Below are 17,694 nucleotides of genomic sequence, written 5' to 3'. Positions count from 1 at the left end.
GTTGAAGGCCAGTGTGAGAGTCCGTGATGAGGGCGGAAACAGTGGGGGACCAGACCCAGGGCTTGGCTTCAAGGAGGCGGGGTTCTCGACCTCGGCAGGCCTGCCCCGCGGCGGCGCCTGAGCCCCCCGGCGGAGCTGCTTCAGAAGCTGGGCTCAGTCTACCGGCTTCCCTGAGCACTACCCTCTCCCTGCGCCTGACGAGGGGTCACCTCCGCCCGGGACAGCTGCTCCCCGGGACTGGTCAGTACTGGTGGACAGGGGAGGCCCTGGGCCCCAGGGGCAGCTGAGGCCAGCCTGGGAGCTCAGCCCCATCCTGGTCTGTCCTGACCTTCCCCCCTGTGGGTCCCCAAGCCCTTCCCTGACCCCCGGAGTCTGCTTCCCAGGGAGCCTCCTGGAACAAACACTCAGGAGTCCCGGCTCCCGCCGTTCTCTTGAGCCCCCGGGCCCACGGAGGATGACAGTGGACTTGTGCAAACGCAACCACATAGAAATCTGAACCACGGCCCCGCCTGGATGTGGCGTCTCTGCCGGAGCAGAGTAATGGGCCCGCAGCACCGGGCACCCGGCCACTCGTGTGGCCGATACGCTCCTTTTTACCCGAGGCGACAGCTTGCATTTGTGTGGGAGGAAACGCAAGGCTCACTACGGTCTTGCCCCAGGGCTGCATTAACTCTCCTGTCTTCTGTCATTGCATTGCCGAAGGGCCTGAACCATCTGGACAGACTTCACACTCTCCCGAGGTCCCCCGTGACCGTGATCATCCGATGGAAGGAGCTGGCAGGGGCGGGCGTGCGAGGCCTCGGGGAGACGCTGGAGCCATGCAGACTCAGGGCCCGCCGCTCTGGCGTGCGTGTAGGGTCCCGTGGTCTACGGCATGCTGGGGCGCCCTCTGTGATGCCAGAGCAGACCGCCCAGCCCAGCGCCTGCCGCCGCTGAGGTGGAGGAAGGACCAGGCTCAGAGGCCTCTTTGGGCCTGAAGCTCACATGTGGGGGCCCTGCTCCAACTCATTTACTGAGTCCTGTGGAAGGAAGGCTGCAGCTTTGGCTGTTCCCGGAGCAGGAGAGACCCTACAGAAATTCTAAGCTGGGATGTGGGCAACCCTGTGCTCGGGCCATACTAATGGGCCGGTCTTGTGCCTATGGTGTTAGAGGTATTTATGTGGGAACGGATGCTACGCGGAGTTTATAAGCCCAGCAGGATCACCAGTGCAGACCCTCAGGTTTTGGAGCAAGGCAGAAGGGACCACCATTTATGCAATAGCTCCGGACCAGCCACTGGCCCTGGTGGAGACAGAGGGCCTGACACGGGGCCTCAGCTGACCACATGGCCAGGTCTGCCCCGCACGGGCTGCCTCACAAAGTCGTGCCCTGCAGCGGCAGTCCGCCTGAACAAGGAAGTAGCTCACTTCAATCGAGGGGTCGCGGTGAAAGTCACAGGTGAGCTGCAGGGGCGGGGTTTCATTGGCATCTACCCGGAAAAACTCAGGAGAGGAGGGTGTGTGGGCCAGACCCGCTCCGCCTGTGAGTCTGGGCCTGGCGGAGAGAGAAGGGAAAGCTCCGCAGCCGGTAGAGCTTTCGAGAAGCCTGGGGTCTCTGTGCAGTCCATGGGTCGGGGCTGCTCAGGGTGTGGACTACGGTGCATGCTGTGATCTGGGGCACACACCTGCTTCAGGACAGGCGGACCTGCTCAGGGGCCACAAGCATGACTCTCTCTAGAAATTGCCCTCTGCCTCAGGAAGCTGCCTCAGCAGAGACAATTCATGCCCGCCATGGCCACATCCCGTGGCCTCGGCTTGGGACACGTCTGCGGGCGCTCAGAGCCTCCCGTGGGACTGGCTGAGGCCTCCTTGCAGCTGCATCCCAGGCCGACAGCCCCTCTGCCGGGTTCTGCCGCCTCACCTCTTCATGGGTGCTGCCGCGTGTGGATTTCAGAGTCTTCAGCATCTGTTTCCCGGAGAAGCGGACCCGAGCTTCTGGTTTAGACGATGGCGGCTGTTGAGTTTTGTGTGTTTGTCTCACGTCCGTCCGTTCCTCTCACAGAATCCTCCTGTAAATCCTAGTGTTTCCTTAGCAGGGTATCTGGAGCGCTGTAGGCATACAGTTACGTGTGCGTGCATGCTAAGCTGCTTCAGTCATGTCTGACTCTTTTGCGACCCCATGGACTGTAGCCCACCAGGCTTCTGTCTGTCCACAGGATTCTCCAGGCAAGAATACTGGGGTGGGTTGCCCTCCTCCCAGGGATCTTCTTCACCCAAGGATGGAACCCGGGTCTTTTAGGTCTCCTGCTTTGGGAGGGGGGTTCTTTACCACTAGTGCTGCCTGGGAAGCCCCATATAGTCATATTCTCCAATAAATATAATTCTGTCTGTTTCCATAGATACATAGCTCATTCTTTTCTTTGACTTGTTTAATTGGGTAGAGTTGCCAAGCAGATTATAATAGGTGTGAGAGTGCAACTTCCTGTCTTGTTTCTGATTTGAATGGGTGCAGATTTTTGCTGTTGCTTTTTTATATACACTGTTTCTAAAAACTGGTTGATTGATCACTTAGGTTGTGTTGGGTCTTGGTTGTGGCACTCCGATTCTTCGTGGCGGTGCACGGGCTTAGCTGCGGCTTGTGGGATCTTAGCTTCTTGATCAGGGTGCGATGCACACTCCGCATTGCAAGACGGACTCAACCACTGAAGCACCAGAGAAGTTCCCTGCTGTTGTTTTAAGGTAGCTTTTTTTTTTTTAAATCATATTCAGGTACTTTTCTTCTTATCACACAGACTTTAGAAAAAAGAACAGGTATTCAGTTATATGAATGACTTTGGGTATCACTGGATGAAAAATTTGCAATTTTCTCCTTTGCTTGTTGATGTAATAAATTATTGATAAATTACCTAAAGCTAACCTGTTCTTACATTTTTTAATAACTTCTGCTTGATAATGTTTTATTTTCTTATTACATTGGATTGTATTCAAGATGCCAACATTTCCTTTGCAATTCTTTACATCAGTATTTGTAAATGCAACTTCTCGTTACTTTCTTTCCTTCACTATTCTAAGAGAATTCTAGCATTAGTGCAACACTGACTTCTAAAATATGAATTTTGGAGTTTTCCACATTTTCTATAGATTGAAAGTATTTTAATGACGAGGGAATTCCATGACTTTTGAGGGGTAAGTGGAACTCATCTCTAAAAATGCTGGAGTCTTGGACCTTTTGCAGTGGTAGATCTTGGACCTCCCCGGGGGTCCAGCGGAAGCCTCTGCCTTCCAGTGAGGGGGATGTGGGTTCAATCCCTGGTTGAGGAGCTCAGATCCCACGTGCCTCTTGGCCGAAAAACCAAAACGTAAAACAGAAGCAATATTATAACAAATTCAATAAAGACTTTAAAAGATGGTAGATATTTAATAATCATTTGAATTTATTCTGTGGTTGTCCCATTGGGTCACTTGCCTCTTAGCTGTCATGGTCTCCTTTGTTTTGGCCAAGCTTTTAAAGTGTAAGACCCCCTCATGTGTGTTTTTTAAAAATAGATATGCTATTCCAGAGATGTCTCTCTTTGTAAATTTTAAGAAAAGCATGTGTTTGTTTTGGCCGTGCCGGGTCTCAGTTGCCGGGTGTGGCTTTTCTCTAGTTGCAGCGAGCGGGGGCCCCTCTCCGGCTGTGGTGCAAGGACTCTCTCACTGCGGTGCCTTCTCCTGTGGGGGAAGCCCGGGCTCCAGGGCTCAGGCTCAGTAGTTGTGATGCAGGGGCTTCGTGGCTCTGCGATATCTGGGATCTTCCTGGACCAGGGATTGAACCCACATCCCCTGCACTGGCAGGCAGATTCTTATCCACTGGACAACCAGGATAGTCCCCTGAGGTGTTTAAATTAGCCAATCCACTGGATAATGGGCTTCTCTGGTGGCTCAGATGGTAAAGCGTCTGTCTGCAACGCAGGAGACCCAGGTTTGATCCCTGGGTTGGGAAGATCCCCTGGAGAAGGAAATGGCAGCCCACTCCAGTGTTCTTGCCTGGAAAATCCCATGGACAGAGGAGCCTGGTGGGCTACAGTCCATGGGGTCGCAAAGAGTCCGACACAACTGAGCGACTTCCCTTTTCACTTTCACTGGATAATGAATGCATGGATTTCAGCTCTTCTCCAAGTTGTGGGGGGTGGAGTGTCACTGAATCTCCTGAGTGGGATCCATTGGTTGAATCAGGGAACTCAACAGCAGCAGAAACCCTGTGTGTTTCCTCCAAGAGAAGGGCTGCTGTCCCAGACCTGAGGCTGGTCTTTGGTGTGTACTTTCAAGTGAATGCCAAGCGGATATGCAATTCACAGACTTACAAATGGCACCAGCATAGGAGATGCTCAGCTTCATAATGATAAGGGAAACCCAAGTTTACACGTCAGTGAGATTCCCCCTCCCCCCATATAAGACTGATAGAATTTTAAAACAACCAATTTTTCTCAGTTTTGGAGCAGGTGTCTGAAATATGGATATAAAGGTAAATTTGTATGACATTTTAAGAGAGCAGTTTGCTAATTTCTGCCAACCCTCAAAACACACAAACCCATGACCCAGCAATTCCTCTTCTAAGAATTTCTCTTCTAGGAAGCACTTGTAGCAGTGCACAGCCTATGTGCATGAGGAAACTCACTCAACAGTATTTGAAATAGCAAAAATGAAAGGCATTAATCAGTTACCCAAAGAGGAACAGTTATGCAAATTGTGGAATCATCATAATTATCGACTGTTACACAGTTATTAAGAAGAATGAAGTAAATCTCTATGTGTGGGCAGGGAATAATGTCCATGACATATTGCTGAATTAAAGAATCAACCTGCAGAATGGTGTGTATAGTATAAAGCATATGTGTAAATTGTGGTCATGTGTGCTTATGTGCTTAGCAGCGTGCCCAGAAAAGCAGGAGCCGGACTGTGAAGAGTGGTCATCCTGGTAGTGTGGCAGGGTGGGGGTGGGATGGGGGGACAAGAAGGAGACATTGTCTTCTTATTTTATACGTTTCTATGTGGCTTGACTTTTAAAATGAGCCTATATTACTTTGGCAATAAAACAAAATGATTTTTTCATGCTTGCAACAAAAACGCTGATGTAATTTTAAACCACTTGGCAGTTCCTTTTAGGAGGAGGCTTTCTCTGCTCTGGGAATTGGACTAAACGTGCCTCGGTCTCAAAAGGAACCAGAAAAGGCGTTAATTCTATTAATTAATGCACCAGCAGATTCCATCTCAGCAAAGGCTGTCTTAATGAGGTGCTGGGGCATCCATTGTTTATCTCACCAGCACCAGCGCGGAGCTGTGCTTGTCAGGCCATGTGAGAGATGGCCCTTCCGAGGGGGCTGTGGTGGAGAAGCAAAGCAGCTCACAGACCCGCTCCTGGCTCCCGGCTCCCGGCTCCGAGGATGACCTCTGTCGTTCTCATGACCCCAGCTTCTCCGCTCTCTGTCTCATTTCCCGCACACTTCCTGCAAGCCCGGCCCCCCCACCCCCACCCCAAAAGAGTTGCTGCAGCCTGGACCGCAAACCTCATTCCCACCCCTCCCTGCGTCCCTCTGAGTGCCTCTCTCCCGGCCTTCGCCCCTTAACGCTGATGTGGGTGCTGGGAACCAGGGAACCGTTCCATGTGAAGCCCCCACGTGTAACTCCTGGTCCCAGAGTCGGCTCTCCGTAAGCCGACATAGCGGTCCTCCTGCTTCCTGGTTTTCGTTCCGCTTCCGCGTCGGTGCCCCAGTTCCCCGGTTCTCGGCGGGCGTGGCCTTCCCACGCCCGCGGTCCCGCTTGCGGCCTTCCCGCCGGCAGCTGTCCGCGGTGCTGACCACAGGCGCGGCCGGCTCTCGGCCGCTGCGCACGCGTCCCGGGCGGGGCGCGCAGGACCCGCCGGCGCAGCCACTGCGCAGCCTCCCGCGCGGCTCCGGCCGGGCCTGCGCGCGGCGCCGGGAGACTCAGGCGGCCCCGGCTCCCGGCCGGCGCCCCTCTCCCCGCGTCCCCAGCCGGCCTCGCCGTGTCCTCCGGCCGCTTCCTCGGCCCGCCGGCCTCGCCATGGCGCTCAACAATTTCCTCTTCGCGCAGTGCGTCTGCTACTTCCTGGCCTTTCTGTTCAGCTTCGTGGTGGTGGTGCCGCTGTCTGAGAACGGCCACGACTTCCGCGGCCGCTGCCTGCTCTTCACCGAGGGCATGTGGCTGAGCGCCAACCTGACAGTGCAGGAGCGCGAGCGCTTCACCGTGCAGGAGTGGGGGCCGCCGGCCGCCTGCCGCTTCAGCCTGCTCGCCAGCCTGCTTTCCCTGCTGCTCGCCGCCGCTCACGCCTGGCGCGCGCTCTTCTTCCTCTGCAAGGGACACGAGGGGTAAGTGGGGGGGGGGGGGGCTCACGGCTGCCCTTCACCGACAGACGCAGCCCACACCCCTGGCACGGCGCCCCGTGTGTGCCCACCGCTCCCCCAGGAGGAGTGCGAGCCCCTCCATCTCCCCATGGTTCCAGAGGCCTTGAAGTATCAGGCGTGGCTCATCACTTCCAGGGAAACTGCCCTTTGTCTCCACGCAGAACCCAGGGGCCATGGCCGTCTCCGTAGAAGGCCAGTGCTTCTCTGGACAAGTGCGCGTCACCATCCACGTCCCCGGGGCGCAAATGTTGCATCGTCATCTCTGAGCAGGCTTGGGCCTCCCTCGCTGGCTCTGCTGGGCCCACACCCGTCAGCACCGCGGACAGCTCCCCGTCGAGTTGGGTGGATGGGGAAGAACGGGCAGGCAGAAGGCCCACCAGACTAACAGGGGACCCTCCCCGCGTCCCCATCTTCCTGCGAAGGGAGGCGGTGGAGGAGGGAAGCTGGAGGAAAGCCCCTCGAGGCCCCCGGCCGGCACTCACACCTTGGCTGGGGGATGTGGGGAGGGAGCGGCTCGCGTGTGAGGTCCCCGTTTGCCTCCTTTCCTCCTGGCCTCCGTCTTCCTCTTCACCTTTTCCTGTCTTGGCTCGATTCTGTGAGAGAGGATGATGTGGCTCCCTGGGGTGGGGTCCTCAGCGGTCACACCCCCTGGGCCTCCACCCCATGGGACCCACTGTGGGCCCCCCATGCCCAGGCCATGGATCGCCGCACCCTGGAGTGGCCAGAGCTCCTGCACAGGCCGATCCTACCTGTTGCCAGCCCTCATGTCCAGGTGGAAGTCCAAGCCTTCTCCCAAACTCTGCCCCACTCACCCCATCCATCATCTTCTGGCAGTTCTGAGTGGCTTTTCACTTCTTTTGGGGGGAGGTAAGAGATAAGCAGAGGCCCCTGAGAGCTCTTGGCTTTGGGGTGGAGAGAGGGGTGGAGAGATAATGGGAGGCTGCAAGCTGAAGAGGAAAGGGACCAGTGAGGCTGGGGGATCCCAACCCGGGAAGGTGTGAAATCCCAGCAACCCATGTGCATGAGCTTCTGGGGCTGCTGTAACAAAGCACCACAAACTGGGGGCTTAAAACGATTTATTCTCCCACAGTCCTGGAGGCCAAAAGCCCAAAACTGAGGAGTTGGCAGAGTTGGTTCCGTCTGGGAAGAGAATCCTTTCCAGGCCTCTTCCGGGCTCCCGGTGGCCGCCTGCCACGCTGATGTCCCTTGGTTTGGGTCTTTGTGACTCCAGTCTCCACGGGGCCTCTTCTCTGTTTCCTTCTTCTTAGGAGGACCCGAGTCACGGGACCTAGGGCCCACCCTAAATCCAGGATGACCTCATCCTGAGATCTGGAGCTTAGTGACGCCCACAAAGACCCTACTTCCCAGGGAGGTCTCACTCAGATACTGCAGTGCCGACGTGGGCCAGTGTAGAGGATGTGGTTCAACCCAGTGGACTCAGGTTCTGGGGTCTGCAGAAGGCACGGGTCAGCTGGGGGGGGGCTCTCTGTGTGCTGCAGGGTGGGGGCTCTGTGGGGTGAGCCCAGGTCAGTCCTGGAGGGCACCTGCCCCGCTCATCCCTCCCTCAACCTTCACGACAGCTGTGTCCTGAGGAGACATGTGAGGCCTCACCTGCACCCACGTTGCCAAGCGCGGTGTCGGCGGTCAGCATCTCTGGTCCAGGTCAGGGCTGGAGGAACTCTGATTACGAGACGGGGTCTGAGGAAGAGGACGGGTGGCCGGCAGGTGGGGCAGGCACAGGTCCCTTCAGTCTGCGAAGCTGAGGGCAGTGGGCACTGGCCAGGTGGGGGCCGTGGCTTGACCATCAGCTCACGCCCATGGTTCCTGCTCATTTCGACAAGATAAGTGGCCTCAGGGTGTTCAGCGCCTACTTGCTGAGGACACTTAAGTGGCTCTCTAGGTGGTGCTCAGCCCCTGTGGCTCTGAGAGATGTGAGATTTCAGAGGGACCACCAGAGGCTGGTGGAGAAGGGCATGGCAACCCACTCCAGTATTCTTGCCTGGAGGATTCCATGGACAGAGGAGCCTGGCGGGCTGTAGTCCATGGGGTTGCAAAAGAGTCGGACATGACTGAGCAACTCACATACACACACACACACACACACACACCCCAGAGGCTGGGAGCAGGCAGGGTGCAGAGAGCCCAGAGCCTGCAAGAAAGGAGTCCTGGTCATGCACGCCGCCCACTTCACACAAGCTGGGCAGGAACCGGGGTCAGCTTCTATCCTTCATCGTCTCATAGAAGGTGTCCATCAGCTCTGTGAAACCATCAGCATCCCCATTCTTTTTTCAAATTATTTTTTCTGGGAGTATAGTTTCTTTACAATGGTGTGTTAGTTTCTGCTATCCAGCAAAGTGAATCATGTATACATGTGTGAAGGTTGCTTAGTCGTGTCTGGCTCTTTGGGACCCCATGGACTTGTAGCCCATGAGGTTCCTCTGCCCATGGAATTCTCCAGGCAAGAATCCTAGAGTGGGTTGCCATTTCCTTCTCCAGGGGATCTTCCCCACCCAGGGATTGAATCTGGGTCTCCTAAATTGCAGGCAGATTCTTTACCGTCTGAACCACCAGGGAACTGAATCAGTCATACGCATATCTCCCTTCTTTTTCTTTTTTAGAATTTTTACCATCCCTGTTTTAAAGACAGAAAACTGAGGCTTGAGAGAGTACGTGCCTCCCGCGCTCCTTCCTTGCACCCGTCCCCCGAGGACAGAGGGAGCCTCTGCTCCACTGATTTGTCCTGGTTGGAGGAACATGTTGGGTCCTCTGTCGCTTTGCATCAGTTCCAGGGGCTCACCTGTCCTGCCACCAGTGGCCTCCACCATGGCGGCCAAGGCTGAGCCAGCCTTCTCTTCTCCAGGCACATCTGTTGCAGAATGTCCTTCTCGGCCCTCAGGAATTACGGCCACGTGCTTGTCCACCTGTGTCCCCCTGCCCCACCCTGTCCATCACAGGACCCTGTTGGCAGTCGGTCAGCTGTGATGCCATCTGTCATGAGTGTCATTCTTCCATTTCTTCTGGTTGCAGGACCTGGTCAAAGCTCTTGTGGATGCCCAGGTCATGGCTGTCCATCCGAGGGGACCCTGGGCTGGCTGTACCCAAGGTGGGCACACGCCTTGCTCACCTCTGTGTGCTCAGGGCTGAGCATCGGGCATGGTGCCCAGGAGTCACCAAATTAGTGATTGTTGAATGAAGGACAGAAAGATTGCTGCATCCTGAGGTTTGCTGCTTCACAGCCACTCACGGGCCCGGATGCCTTTGCAGATTCGCGGTCTGGCCAAGGGGTCAGCCCTCTGGAATCGCTGGGTCAGCCAGGTCTGGACCTGCCATGGGCAGAATGGTCAGCTGCGGGCAGCCAGTTCTGGCGCAGCTGGTCAAGCTGTACAGACCAGGGGAGCAGGTCTGGGGTGGGTCAAGGAGAGCCAGGAGGCTGGGAGGGGCAGTAGAGAGAGCCGTGTGGTGGACAAGGCTCTCAGGGGCAGTGGTGGCCCCTGGAGCCCAGCACACAGAGGACCCACTGCCCTGGTCAGACTCAGGTTTTCAGAAGGTCCTACCTGCTTAGGGTTTAGCGTGCACCTTAATCTCTCAAGAGACCAGCCTCAGAGACTACCAAGGACGCCCACCAAGACTGAGGGTGGAATCCTACCCTTTGCTCTGTGTGAAGGGCTCACAGTTGGGTCTCAAGCTCATGGTCTCGACACGGAGTCCATGGTGCCAGCTCCCTCCTCGTGCAGACTGTGTCTGCAAAGTGGGCGCCCCTGACTTGCGCCCGGGAGGTGTGAAGGGTCAGGGGCGGAGGCTGCTTTTGTACAGGGGGAGTCACCCTGGTTGCTGCCTGGAGGGAGGGGTCCATGGATCCGTGGTGCCTGTGTCTTCCTGGGGCATCGCCATGTCAGGCCTCTGGCTGAGCTGAGGGTGAGTCTCAGGCCCGGGGGCCTGGGGCAGCCTTGCGCGTCCAGGTGGCCGTGGTGTGTGATTGACGGCTGGGGAGTGCTGGGTTAACACAACCCATCTGCCTGCCCACACGCGTCCCTCAGCCTGCACATTGCTCCCAGGGCTTCCCAGGATAGCTGTCACCATGGAGACGGCACATCCAGGCTGGGCGCCCTGGGAGGTGGCAGGAGGAAGGCGGAGTTAACCCCGTGAGTGCCAGGCTCCCATTCCTGTACTGGGAGCTCTGGAGGGCCGGGTGAGGCTCCCACACACCCGATTCTCCAAAAGTCTGTGAAGCCTGGGGCAGATGTCAAGGAAACTGGCAGGAAGTGAGGGAAGAGTCAGAGGCGGCTGTCAGCCGGCGGGACCCCAGCATGGGCCCTTCCCTGTCTCGTGGGATCAAAGTGAAGGTTGCTCAGTCGTGTCCGACTCTTTGTGACCCCATGGACTATAAAGTCCATGGAATTCTCCAGGCCAGGATACTGGAGTGGGTAGCCGTTCCCTTCTCCAGGGGGTCTTCCCAGCCCAGGGATCGAACCCGGGTCTCCTGCATTGCAGGCGGATTCTTTACCAGCTGAGACATAAGGGAAGCCCGTCTTGTGGGATGGAGACCCCCAAACTGTGCCCCTTTTACAGGAATGCGGCTGGAGTGTCTGGGGCTTCTGTCTCTCAGAGACTGTCGTAAGTCACCCTCAGAGGTGGGAAGGGGCAGCTTTCTGACGGGCCGGCTGTGTCTCAGGCCCGCTGTCCAGGGCTCCCTGAAGGTGTCTGTCCGCACAGAGGGCAAGGAGCCCTCCCGGGCTTGTGGGATTCAGTACAGATTGTGGGGGTGGACGATGGATAGATCATGTCCAACACCCCTTGGCCTCAGCCAACAGTTAGCGCGTGCGGGGACAGTAACTTTGATGTTTTCTTGGCTGAGGTCCCAGACGATACCTTGTTTGATGAATGTTCTCTGTGAAGCCATATTTGGCCAATCATTCTGCTCAGATTTGATGTCCTGAAAGCACTGATGTTCACGTGAAACCTGCGGCAGGTGGGAGGTGGGGCTGGGCTGCTGTCCCCCTGAGGGAGTTCCCTCTGCCGCCTGGCCCTTCTCGGTGGGACAGCCCTGTCCCCCCGCCCCCTGCAGCCTCAGCTGGGCCACCTGCTCTCCTGCAGGGCTCTGGGTCTCCAGGGGGTGGTTTGGAGAAGACAGGATGCTCGTGGGTGGCTTGGAGAGTCTGGAGGGTGGTTATTCCCACCATGCCCCCTCGCGTGCCCCATGGGAGGGCAAATACTGGCGCCGTCTGAAAGCATCCCAGTGGGGACCTGCCCATGTGGATCCTGGAGAGGCCCTGGGCGCCCCCGCTCCCCGGCAGTGCAGTCCTGCCCTGAGTGAGCTCCGCCCCCTCAGCCCTGCCCCCCAGGTCCCCCAGGTGCCTGCCCTGGTCACCCCTTGGCCTTTCAGGTTCCAGTGGGGAAATCAGAGCAGGGTCACGTGGCCCCCAGTGCAGGCGCCGGTCAGCCGCACTGATGGCTGTGCGGGTAAACGGCCTTGGTGGGTGCCCGCGAGGGTGAGCCGCCGGGAGAGGCAGTCTTGCCTGCCAGTGTGCGTGCTGGCCTTGATGCTTTGGAACAAGGTGGACTTGCATTTAAACAGAGGCCCCGTCTCTGCTATAAGATGGCCCGCACTCCTGGGCTTTGGGAGGATGGGCTGGGCAGCGGGGCTGTGGGATGACGGACGCTCCGGGAAGGGCAGGGACGCTGCTCGGCCCCACCCCGTCCTCTGGGAACCTGAGGGCCGGGGGCTGCCCTACCCCGCCGCCTGGCCCTGCGGGGCCCCTGGGGTGCCAGGCGGGCATGATGACCGCCCTGCCTGCCCTTGCTGCAGCTCCTTTCTCTACGCCTTCCTGAACCTGCTGGTCAGCGCCTTCGTGGTCTTCCTGGTCTTCATCGCCAGCACCATCGTGAGCGTGGGCTTCACCATGTGGTGTGACGCCATCACCGAGAAGGGCTCCGTGCCCCACAGGTGCGCCCCGGGCCCCACCCCGACTCCCCACCAGCCTCTTCCCGCAAGAGCCCCCCCGTGCCCCCATGGTGCCCCCACGGTGCCCCCTGCGGCCTGCGCACCTCTGGCTAGCCCCGCCGCTGGTCTGCACCCCCTTCCCAGTTCAGGGAGCCTGGCACAGCTTCATGCCAGAGCAGGTCCCCCAAGGACCCTGGGGGTGGAGGTCCCGGAGGTCAGAGGTTCCAGCTTCCCCATCAAAGCCAGCACATGGTCAGATGATGAGACCCCACGGGGTGGGCTCCAGGTCCTAGGAGGAAGATGAAGATGAAGTGAGCGGGGTGCCGAGGGGCAGGACTGGGAGTTTCTGGTCAGAGGGGGTTGGGGACAGAGGCCTCGGGCTGGGAAGGAAGCTCTGGGCCCTGAGTGAGGGACCGTCTCTGGCTTGGGGGCAGCCCAGGTGGAGCATGGTGACTGCCGGACCCTGGCCTGGGGCTGCCCCCTGCCTGGCCCTCAGGGCAGTATCCAGTATCCAGTATCCAGGAAAGTATCCACTTTCCAGGACTCTGGAAAGGCAGGGACCTCACCTCTTCCAGAGGCTCCAGATTCTTTCTCTAAGAAAAATCTGATCTGGAACTTGAACACATAAATAACAAAAGAGCTGAAGTGAGAGGCAGGGGTGGGGGCACCTACCTGCTGCCTTGCCCCTTCACCCCGGGGGTCCCTGTTGCCTCTGCAGAAGCCTGGGGCGCACAACAGAGGATGGTTTGCACACCCTGGGTGGGTGACCCCCTCAGGGTCCACAGCAGGGCAGCCCCTCTGAGTGTGGGGGTCTTGCCCATGCTGAGTTGTGTGGGCTCTCCCCACTGAGCCCCCAGACACTTGACTGCTCACCACCGCCTGCCCCCCATCCCGAGCCCTCAGAGCACGGGCAGGCCGCTGGGTATGGCCTTGGGCTCCTCTGGAAAGGCACCCAGAGTTTCTTTACCCTCATGAACTCCATTTCCAGCCCTTCAGCCTCAACCCCCAACTCCTTCTGGGGCGTGCCTGGGCCTCTGGGCCTCCCTCTCTCTGGGCACCAGGCTCCCATTAATGTGTCCTGACGTTTGAGAGGCTACAGGTCCCTGAGGCCAGGCCTCATCCACTCCAGGCTTCGGAGGCCCAGCCCGCCCAGCCTGTCCGCAGACAAGGAGTTTGTGGAGGTCCCTAGGACTGCACGGTGTCCTGCTGGTTGCTGCTGGGTTTGCTGGCCTGTGCTGCCAGCCCCAGGTGGTTAAAGGGGTGCCCCCTGGATGCCCAGGAAATTCGAGCAGGGCTGCCGTGCAGCTCAGTCTGGGGACTGAGGGGTCAGAAGCTGCAACCCACACCCCTGCTTCTGCAGCCCCTGGCCCTGCAGTGCCATGTGGCCATGGGGGCCAGGGCCGGGGGCTTCAGGGGAGCGATGGCCAGGGCTGGTAGCCCCCACCATCCAGGGCCAGATGGGGTCAGATCTGCAGGGTCCCTGCTCCACGGATGGGCCCTGTCTGCCCCACCTTGGGGACAGCGCCTCGCCATCTGGGGGTGATGCTATGCTGTCCCCCTGCTTGGTACCCCCAGTGGTCACCGTCCACCCCTGCGTCTTGCCGTTTTAGCTGTGAAGAGCTCCAGGGCATCGACTTGGAGCTGAACGTGGACAACTCTGCCTTCTATGATCAGTTTGCGATTGCCCAGGTAGGCAGGGCTGCCCGGGTAGCAGGGAGGGGACCACTCACCGCTGATTATTCACTGAGCGCACAGCCCTGCCACCCCGCCCCGCCCCCACTCCCCCACATCCAGGAGGAAACAGACTCTTGGTTAAGGATGCTGTCATGGCAGAGGAGACACAGTGAGCACAGTGCTGGGGGAGCAGTCAGGAAGGCTTCCTGTAGGAGGGCTGGATCTCCGAGGCAGAGCATTTTTTGTGCGGGTGGGGAGGTGTGGGGTGTGGGGCATCCTGGGAGGAGGGAACAGCCTGAACTAAGGGCAGAAGCAGGAGGCCTGGTGGGTGAGGGGTGGCTCTGTGCTGCTCATCTGAGCCTGCAGGCTGGGGCAGGAGTCTGGATCCTGATTCTGGTGCCATGTGGGCCCTCAGACAGATGCTTGAGGGCCCACGGTGAGTCCCCAGTGAAGCAGCCGGGGCAGGGTCTGAGGGAGGGGGTCTCTGGAGGGGATCTGGAGGGGGCCTTCGCATTTGGAGGAGCCCCCAGCCACTGTTGGGGAGACGCTGCTCTGCCAGTCCTGCCCTTGGATCAGGTTCATCCCTTTCCCTCCAGGAGACCATGCGTCAGTCTAGGGACCCCGTCTGCTGGACACAGGTGTGTTAGGACATGTGGTCAGAGAGGGTCTGTCCCTCAAAATCTGTGCCTGACCCTGACGATGACCCTGATGGCAGGGATGGCGGGGTGCCTGGGCAGGCGGGTTCTTTCGGCTCTGGGCAGGTCCCGCCAGCCTCCAGGTCCACTTCTGGTCCTGCACTGGCCAGTGGCCGGCCTGAGGATTCTTTCCATAGTGAGGTGCCCTCTGGGGTGGGGGCTGGGGGGCCGGACATCGGTGGGTCCAGCTGAGATGAGCCGAGCCTGCCGGAGACACCTTCATGTAAATTTTGTGGGAAGCGCTCCTGCCCGAGTTTGTCTGGGTTAGATAAGGAGGGTGTGGGCTGAGTGATGACAGACACCTTCCACTGAGCCAGTTTAATTGTGCCTGGAGCCTGGTTCTGATTAAATTGTTTCCCCTCCAACTGTTTGGAAACAGCAGATAAAGGTCAATTTGTTCCAGCGATTAGAAGAGGCTCCCTTACAGATGAAACGAGCTCTCCTTGGAGCCCAGTACCCGCCCCCCGCCCTGGGCCCTGGACGTGAGGGTGGGCAGTGTTCCTGAGGCAGGGGCACGGCTTGGGGCCAAGAGGGCTGTCGGATGCTGGGGGTGATGCCCCCATCCTTTCTGGCCCTGGGCAGCGGGCGGGTGCCCCTGGCAGTGGCCCCTGGACCTGGCTGGCCTCCTGACGCGCTCTCCGCCCCTGCAGTTTGGCCTCTGGGCCTCGTGGCTGGCCTGGCTGGCCATCACCATCTTGGCCTTCCTGAAAGTCTACCACAACTACCGCCAGGAGGACCTGCTGGACAACCTGGTCCACGAGAAGGAGCTGCTGCTGGCCCGGCCCGCCCCCCGCGCCGCCTTCCAGGACGAGAAGAGCGCCGTCATCTAGGCCCGGCCGGCCCCCTCGCCAGGGCTGGGGGGCGCGTGCTGCTCTGGGCCGCGGCCCTGGCTCTGCCCAGCCCCCACGCCTCGCATGCCTCCTCTCGGCTCTGTGTGCAGTGCTGAGCGACCCCCTCCCCGGGCACCCGGTTCCCATCCTGAACGGGCCTGGCAGCCTGCGGGAGTGGGGCCGCCCTCAGCTCTGGGCCGGGGGAGCCTCCCCCAGGCTCCAAGCAGGGGCCTCCGCCCGTCCCGGGGGTGAGCCTGGGGGAGGCCCCCAGCCAGTGGGCTTGCTGTGGTCGCGCTCCCCGGCGGGCCTCGGCTAGACGCCATCTGTGACTTCCTGCCAGCTTCCGTGGCCGCAGCCTGTGGCCACAGTGTGACCCCAGCGGCCAGCAGTGGCCACACGTCTCCCGTCACCCGCCCTCTGAAGCGTGCAGGGGACGAGGAGCCCGCCCCCTGCGAGCCAAGCACTGCGTGTGGGAAGGAGCCCCTCGCCCCGGCGCCCCCCGGGGCTGAGTCCCCCTCTGCTCCGGCTCCAGAGCCCCTGGGAAAGCAGAGGATGGTGGGTGGGTCTGGAGTCAGGCCGCAGCGATGGTGCGGGCTTCCTGGGGGCCTCACTTGGGGTGGCCCCAGGGGCCCCCCTGTGGGCTGGGCCTGTGTTTGTGGGGTGGAGACGGGTGTGGGGGTGACCCGTCTTGCAGGGGAGAGGGGCCTGGTGCCACCGCGGGTGTGTGTGTGCCTGTGAGGCGTGTGAGGGTGTGGATGTGTGTGTGATGTGAGTGCACGTGGTCAGTGTGTGCGAGCGTGCGTGTGTGCACATGAGCTTGCGTGACGAGGTGTGAGCGTCTGTGAACGTGTTTTGTGTACACATGCGTGTGCCCGTGCACAAGTGTGTGTGCGAGCGTGCGTGTGTGGGTGGAGACCAGAGCGGGCAGCTGTCTGCACCCTCATCCCCAGGGCCCCCCGTACCCCAGAGGAGGGGTCGCTTTCCCATCTCAGGGGGCCCTGAGGGCACAGTCCTGCCCCGTGGCAGTAGGCGGAGGAGCTGGTGAGGGGGACCCAGGACCCGAGATTTGGTGCTGAGCCACCTGGGGGCTGCCTGGCTGTGGACGCCCCTCAGGGCCCCCGGCTCAGGAGACAGATCTGGCCTGCGTGCTCATTTGCAGTGGCTCGATCTCCCTAAAAGGAGGGGCCCAGGGCGTCCAGGGGCCACAGATCTGGGCCTGTGTCTAGGGGCCCCGTGTGGCAGGCAGTCTGGGCCCGGGAAGGGAGGTGCAGGTCACTTGTCATGATGTGCTCGGCTGGCACCTTTCAGGAGTGGGGCTCGGGGCGGACGTGACGGAGGCCCCTGGCCTGGCGGGGGGTTCTGGCCAGAGCAGCAGGGTACTTGGGGAAGGGTTTTGACAGAACCTGAGGCCCCCAAGGGGGTCTGCCTGCCCAGTCCACTGGCCCCTGAGAGCTCCTGGTCTGTTCCCCGCAGAAGGGGGTGGCTCTGCCTTATCCCCCCAGCAGGCAGCAGCCATCTGGGCCCTAGAGGGCGGAGCAGGACCTGGATGTGGGTTTCTGGACCGGAGGCTCTGCTGCGGGTGTGGGTGAGCCTGGGCACTTGTGGATGGCCTGGAGCTGGTCTGGGCAGCCCCTTGGTGAGACCAGCAGAGACCTGTGTCCACTTACAGGGCCACCTGCAGGGCGGAACTGTCACTGATACATAGGCTGTCCCGGGCCAGAGGCACTGGCATCCCCAGACTTCCCCATCCTGGGGGCTCCCGGAAAAGGCACAGCCGGCCTCGGGGAGGGGGTCCTGGGACAGGAGCCGGTGGCCTAGCAGTGGGCCGGGGAGGCCCCCTGAGGCTGGACAGGAGGGGCCGGCTGTGCCCTGGGGCCCCCTGAGGAGGGTCTGCCCCATTGCTTCCTCAATGCCTGCTTCTCCCCATTGCTGTTTGGTAATGGACGTCCTATTTTAATTCTACTCCAGCTTAACTGAAAGTGAAGGTTCTTCAACGCAAATGTATTTATTTCTCAAGTCAAAATAAAAACAAAAATACCTGAGCCTCTAACGTGAATGGTTAGGCATCTCTTTATCCATCCGTTTGCCTTTGTTTCTGTTGTTCTGTCTGCTTTCAATTTAAGACTGGAAACACTGCCTTCTGTGTTTGCTCCCGGAGTTTCCCAGACTTACTGG

The 17,694-nt window shown here is 59.4% G+C and overlaps 1 protein-coding gene across 1 annotated transcript; it reads left to right on the top strand.

Moving 5' to 3' along the window:
* Window positions 1-5,956: 5,956 nt before the first annotated feature.
* On the top strand, window positions 5,957-17,556 carry TMEM179 (transmembrane protein 179). The gene is made up of 4 exons (XM_061159535.1): window positions 5,957-6,343; window positions 12,186-12,323; window positions 13,931-14,009; window positions 15,340-17,556. The coding sequence occupies exons 1-4, from the start codon at window positions 6,039-6,041 to the stop codon at window positions 15,517-15,519; spliced, it is 702 nt and encodes a 233-aa protein (XP_061015518.1). The 5' UTR covers window positions 5,957-6,038; the 3' UTR covers window positions 15,520-17,556.
* Window positions 17,557-17,694: the final 138 nt, after the last annotated feature.

The sequence above is a fragment of the Dama dama genome, chromosome 13 (assembly GCF_033118175.1).
Source record: "Dama dama isolate Ldn47 chromosome 13, ASM3311817v1, whole genome shotgun sequence".
Taxonomy (NCBI): domain Eukaryota; kingdom Metazoa; phylum Chordata; class Mammalia; order Artiodactyla; family Cervidae; genus Dama; species Dama dama.
Note: the sequence above shows the minus strand (reverse complement) of the source record. Positions and strands in the feature narration are given on the sequence as shown.

Coding starts and splice junctions, on each gene's coding strand:
- TMEM179 (XM_061159535.1), top strand. CDS start 6,039: ATGGCGCTCAACAATTTCCTCTTCGCGCAGTGCGTCTGCTACTTCCTG. Junction 12,324..13,930: donor AAGGGCTCCGTGCCCCACAG/GTGCGCCCCGGG, acceptor TTGCCGTTTTAG/CTGTGAAGAGCTCCAGGGCA. Junction 14,010..15,339: donor ATCAGTTTGCGATTGCCCAG/GTAGGCAGGGCT, acceptor CCGCCCCTGCAG/TTTGGCCTCTGGGCCTCGTG.